Source organism: Akebia trifoliata, chromosome 14 (genome assembly GCF_017979445.1).
Source record: "Akebia trifoliata isolate Shusen 1 chromosome 14, ASM1797944v1, whole genome shotgun sequence".
In the NCBI taxonomy this organism is placed as follows: Eukaryota; Viridiplantae; Streptophyta; class Magnoliopsida; order Ranunculales; family Lardizabalaceae; genus Akebia; species Akebia trifoliata.
In genome coordinates, this window is record NC_141388.1 from 34,861,044 (window position 1) to 34,866,717 (window position 5,674).

Consider the following 5,674-nt stretch of genomic DNA (forward strand, 5'->3'; position numbering starts at 1 on the left):
TAAAGAAAATAAGACAGTTAATGTACAAAAGATTTCCTTCAAGCTGCATCATTTTTTACATCTTCGTTCCTTCTTAGAAAAAAGGAATTGAACTTGGTGACAACAAATCATTTCTTCTGCAAACCCAAGAAAAGAACCCTTCTGTAAATGACTAACCACTATATATTTCAAGCTTGGCCCCACAAAGAATTCATATAGGAACTGTGGCCTTAAGAAAACCTTAACCTTCACCAAATCTACAACTCCTTGTAGTAAAAATCCATTTGTGAGGCTAAAAGAAGTAAACTTGGGGGAAGAGGTGATTCGCTTGGATGGATATTTTTGTTGAATTTAACAAGGAATCAGGAACTATTTGACATGGAATTTGTTCTTGAATATGGCCAGGTCCCGTGTGAACTTGTCTTAACATCTGCCATCAGTTTATCAAAACAAAGGGAGAGGCACTACTGTGATCTGCTGGCTGCAAACCATTAATAAGAAATAATTATCAGAGACACAGAGTGATAAACATACAATTTAGAAGCATTAGTTCTAAATCAAACCCAAACATATAATCTCTGAACTACAACCTTTTAAAACCAAATCAGTTCGGTTTTATCCAAGCCAACTGCTCCGTCACTGAGCTACTGAAGAACAACAGGAAATTAGAGCCCTCTTTGGATACAAAAGAGAAAGTAACTGTGGAAGAAAGTGGCTTTGGGAAAAAGTAACTTTTAGAAAGTAGAAAGTAGAAAGTAGTTTCCTTCTGCTTTTTAAAAAGTTAGGATTTTTTACTTTTTAAAAGTCTTCTCTTAAAACTAATCCAAACAAATTGTTTAACTTCTCCAACTTTCAAAAGTTAAAAATAAAATAAAATAAATAAGTGTATCCAAACAGGCTCTAGATCTCATAAGAAAAGAAAATTTAAAAGAACAAATCATTCATGATACAAATTAAAAAATTGAAAAACTGTCGAAACGTATTAGGCGAAATCATCTACCATTTGTCTTGCTTATCCATGCTACTTACATGCATATAAATTTTAGATCTCAATAATCTCAGTTTATTCTACGTTCACAAGCTAAATGTGTAGGCTACATCTTAAATGAGACATCAAAATTGTACCAATCCGAAATCTTTTTTTCTTCTTTATATATATACATACATACACCCTTTGGGATTGGACTAATCCCTCTGACCCCACAGTACTGAAACTTAATGTCTATCCCTATTTATTGGACATGGCATTAACAGGCTGTTAAAATTCAATTCTGTCAGAAAAGTTAAGGAGGTATAGCATTTTCATAGTACCTGTCGATGACCATAAGACCACATAAAGGAAACTCAACATCACGCATAGGTTAGTACTCGGGAAGGAAGAACATCAACCCACTATTTATTCCTTGGATCGAACTCCAAACTTCCTATTCCTCAAAATCTTCTCAGCTTGATCAGGAGAAACATTCAAAATTCCATGGAGACGTAAATATTCAGTTCTCTTTCCACCCTTGGATAGAACCGACTGCAAATGCTTCACATCTTCCAGACCCATTTCAAACAACTTGAGAGAATCTCTAATACAGGGAAAAAATGCTTCAGGCCTAGCACAAAAAGGTTGGAAAACAAGGAACATTGCTTGCATATCAGCCAAAAACTGATCGACCCCGTGACCGAAGAATCTTGCTCCACTCATGACAATGCTGCCAAAAGTATAATGGTCAAGCCCTTCGGCGACGCTTCTCCATAAATCCAAGAAGTCTTTCGAGTTGAGACTCGCCTTGAAAAAGAGAAGCCGATTTCTCAAAGCATCCAATGCTTTAACAAGTTCATTGGATACAGTTAAGTAGTTTTGGCCCAATTCCTCTTGCTCTTGCCCCCATTGTTCCTTGTTTTGGACATATTCCCAGGAAAGAATGTCAAATTGTCGCAAAATATCAGCCATTATCTCCCCAAGCCAGTCGGTTTCTAGCTTCATCAAAAACTTTATTTCTTCCCAAAAGAAGCAACAATGATCATCTAGTTCATTTCTTACCCGAGCCTTTTTTGAATTATCTTCGGCAATTCTCATCTCCAAGAAGTTCACATCTTCACTACATTCCCGTAGAACGGATTCACAGTATCTCGCAGCATTGATTGATGCACATACCTTTATTAAAGTATCATCATCCTCTGAAGACCCATCTGTGAATTCTGCTTCATTGCAACTCCGAAGCAAAACATCAAAGAAATGCCAAAGGAATCTAACAGCTGACAATCTGAGAAATTGAGCGCGGAGTAAGACACTTGGCAAAGTTTGGCACCGTTCTATCATTGCTCGCGTGATCTTAACAACAGCCCCTGCAATTAACGGGGCTTTATAGTCTTCCATAGTAGAGAGCATATATGGTTCGATCTCTTTCTCCGTATAAAACTCGGTTCCTTGTTTGTTATTGATCATCCAAGCTCTTTCATTTTCCAACTCTTCTTTTAGCTTTTTTCGAGCATCATTGAGCTCTATCTTGGCCCAAATTCTGAGCCAATCATGCCGATCACAAAATATTGACAAAACTGATATCCCTCTTGAAAACTCTTCGACATCCACCGACTCCCCCAAAAACTGCCGAGTTCCCAAACTTGCAAGTGATTGCATCCGTTTATCAAAGGCAATAATAAGGTCGACCAAATGAAGCCATGAATAGATAACTTCTGATTTCCCATTTTTCTCGTTATATCTTTCTGCAAGAACACAAAAAATTCTCTTTGTCAGGTATGTAGAAAGCATTTTGGACATTGCCGAAACCCAAGCTTCCCTGACACTATAACCCACCAACATTGCTTTATCAATAAGAGGTTGTAACACATCATCAACTCCTCCAACGAAATCCCTGGTAAGTTTATATACAAGGGCAAAGATAAACTTAGGTTGATCAAACCATTTCGAGAAATGGTGTTCGGTTTTCGATGCAATAGGAGATACTAATTCATCAACTGTCCAAAGACCCAACCTATGATCCCACTGAAGATCAAGTTGTCGTTCCTCTCTTCGGGCCTGCAAATGTTGCAACGCACATAGAGCTAGAAAACTCTGAGAATATCTCTCTTTCTTGTTTCCTTGCATTAGAACCAACGGATTTGGCAAATCTAAACCTCTCTCTCTTTCTGGTTCTGATGTCAAAAGTGGTGGTGGCCATCCAAGAGAAGATAGGAGAGCTCGATAATCCGCAAGAGCTTGCAAGCGGAGAACAGACAGAGATTTATCTACTCTTGCATCAACAGACTTCAAAAGATGGCACCATTGTGACCGAATTTTCACAACACTACCCAAAACTTCCTCGATATAATTCATAGCTTTCACGGCAAGAAGCACCTTTTCTTGCTTCCATCCAAAATCCTGCTTTCCAATAAGACAATAGTGTTGAAATACGGTGGGCATACCACCAAGTATTCAGTTTTTACCTTTTAAATAAGAAACAAAAAGAAAAAGAAAGGACAAAGAAGAATGCATTTGATGAGCCTCACAACTAAGCTTGACATCTTTGGTAGATTTATCGAGAAAATATTCCTTGTGTTCTGGTTCATAACAGAAAAAACTGCATCTTCAAGATCTCCAACCAGAGCTTCCAAATGTAGAGTGGTTTCTGCAAAGTTGAAAGAGATAAGTGTAGCCTACAGAGTTGTAGCTTACATTATGGCTTAGCAACAAGTTCCGCCATCTCATTTATAGCACGAATATAGCTCAAAATAATGCAATAATTAACATTCTCATTATAAGTGTGAATATAATAATTTACATGTTAAATAGTGTTAGATATCATAATTTGCAGTATGATACAAATCAGAGATATTCATCACAATTAATGACACTCCATACTATATTTATCATTTTTTCAATCACAATTCACACTACAATAATGGCAATACCAGTTTTTTAAGAACTGGACCAAGCCAATGGTCTGACTGGGTCCAGCAAGATTTTCTAATAAAGTCAATTCAGTTTAAGTAGAACAGGGGTATTTGAAAGTATAGCCACGAAAAATTCTCCGAATAAGGGATCAACCGATTAAATCAACAATTTATTATTTTCTAATAAGGTCAATTCAGTTCAAATAGAAATGGGGTATTTGAAAGTATAGCCACAAAATTATCTGAGTTTTTTGAAAAGTTCTTTAATTTTCCAGAGAAGGGATCAACCGATTAAATCTACAATTTATTTTTTAGTTGCTGATAGGGTAACATACTTACCCTTCAACCTGCAAAATTTTGTCTTCTTCAACCTTCAAATCTTTGTGATGGTCAGGGAGGTTTAGTTCAGGGGGCTCATCACAAGATAGGAATTTTAGGTAGTTTGAAGATGATGCATTGCGAAAAACCCAAAAACATCATTTGTGTAAACCCATACATTCCCCCTCATTTTTTTACAAAAACTTTACCGAACTTATCCCTCCAAAAAAATATTAAATAAATAAATAAACCGAATAATTGCCAAATCAAAACAGTAAACCATTGTCAGAATGCTTTAAATATCTTTTTTTTTTTTTTTTAAATGTCCCATATCCATAGATAAGATTTTGGGAAAAAGACCATAATTTCATATGGACCTGTGGTTTTTGTGAACCATTTTAAATACAACATTTTCAAATTTTGTCTCTAATATATAATTTTTTGGAATTTAAAAAAAAAAAAACCAATGATTTCATCAATGGAAGATTCATTAATAACCAAACCTTTAGTATTATTGTATCTTTAATATATTTTATAAAAGAAAATCAGTCCAACCAAATTAAACTAAGGATTCGACACTGGTTCAAATTTTTTGATAAATTTCAGGTCTAATCATCAGTTTGGTTCTTAAAACCTTGAAAAATACAGAAAATGAAGACGATTATGTACAGAAATAGATCCAACGAGAAACAATTCAATTACATACCAGCATAAACACGAACCATTTCGATTCGACGCATTTCTTTGACAAACATGGGCAGCTCTTCACCCAAAATCTTTTGAATTTTCTTCGAATCTATAATTCTTTTCCCATCTAAACTCCACACAACAACACCATCAAACCCTAGAAATTCAAAAAAAAAAAAAAAAAAATTCCAACTTTATTAGGGGGGAGGGGGGGAAGCTTCAAACCTTGAGATGGGTAGAGATCGAAGTTCTGAAAGTTGTGATTGAGTTGATGGAGAACCGATTTGACGGAATTTGAGCGAGAAATCCATTCTTTGATTAGGGAAGAGAGATTCTTATTAAGAGTAGTAAGATTTCTGTCCAAATCTCCGCAATCTTTCTTCAATTTGGTGGATAGAGATGAAACCCTAGAGAGATCTTCCTGAGTCCTCAAAGTCTCGTCCAAGAACCTTAACACATGTGGCGGGATCCCATTAGTGGGGTGAGGCAACATCAACAGAGCTTCCATTAATGGAACTCAAGAGAGTTCGGTACATCAACAAAAACCTTTAAACAACCTCAAACGTCACCCTACGCGCAGATTTCTTCCCAACTGTTTTCAAATTTGAGAGATTCTATTGCCACACCAAGTTTCATCCAGTATACCCATCATGTCGGCTAATTCTTCAAGGAACCGTGATAACGCTTCCCTCTCACAAACCTCCCTACGCCCCCATCACAGAACCGTAGATCATTTTCCTTGGGATACACAAGAGAAGATTTATATCAATATATATCTCGAGGCAAATGATCTATGGTTCTGTGATGG

The 5,674-nt window shown here is 36.3% G+C and overlaps 1 protein-coding gene across 4 annotated transcripts; it reads right to left on the bottom strand.

Annotated features, from left to right (window-relative positions):
- LOC147386954 (RINT-1 / TIP-1 family) lies at positions 1–5,459 on the bottom strand. Of its 4 annotated transcripts, none has more exons than XR_015171856.1 (6): positions 5,092–5,459; positions 4,886–4,993; positions 3,478–3,596; positions 1,291–3,349; positions 570–623; positions 1–460 (listed from the first exon to the last, which is right to left on the bottom strand). XR_015171856.1 is itself a non-coding variant. In XM_086423103.1 (4 exons), the coding sequence occupies exons 1-4, from the start codon at positions 5,372–5,374 to the stop codon at positions 1,376–1,378; spliced, it is 2,484 nt and encodes an 827-aa protein (XP_086279229.1). In that variant the 5' UTR covers positions 5,375–5,459; the 3' UTR covers positions 960–1,375. The 4 variants fall into 4 exon arrangements, 1 of the variants encoding a protein (XP_086279229.1); XR_015171855.1 differs by having other exon boundaries at positions 570–626; XR_015171854.1 differs by lacking the exon at positions 570–623.
- Between the last annotated feature and the right edge of the window lie 215 nt (positions 5,460–5,674).

Excerpts from the sequence above, each read along its gene's own strand:
- LOC147386954 (XM_086423103.1), bottom strand. The coding sequence starts at position 5,374 with ATGGAAGCTCTGTTGATGTTGCCTCACCCCACTAATGGGATCCCGCCA. Across the intron at positions 4,994-5,091 it reads CGATCTCTACCCATCTCAAG|ATGGGAAAAGAATTATAGAT; the intron begins GTTTGAAGCTTC and ends TGTGGAGTTTAG. Across the intron at positions 3,350-3,477 it reads CAAAGATGTCAAGCTTAGTT|GATTTTGGATGGAAGCAAGA; the intron begins GTGAGGCTCATC and ends ATTGGAAAGCAG.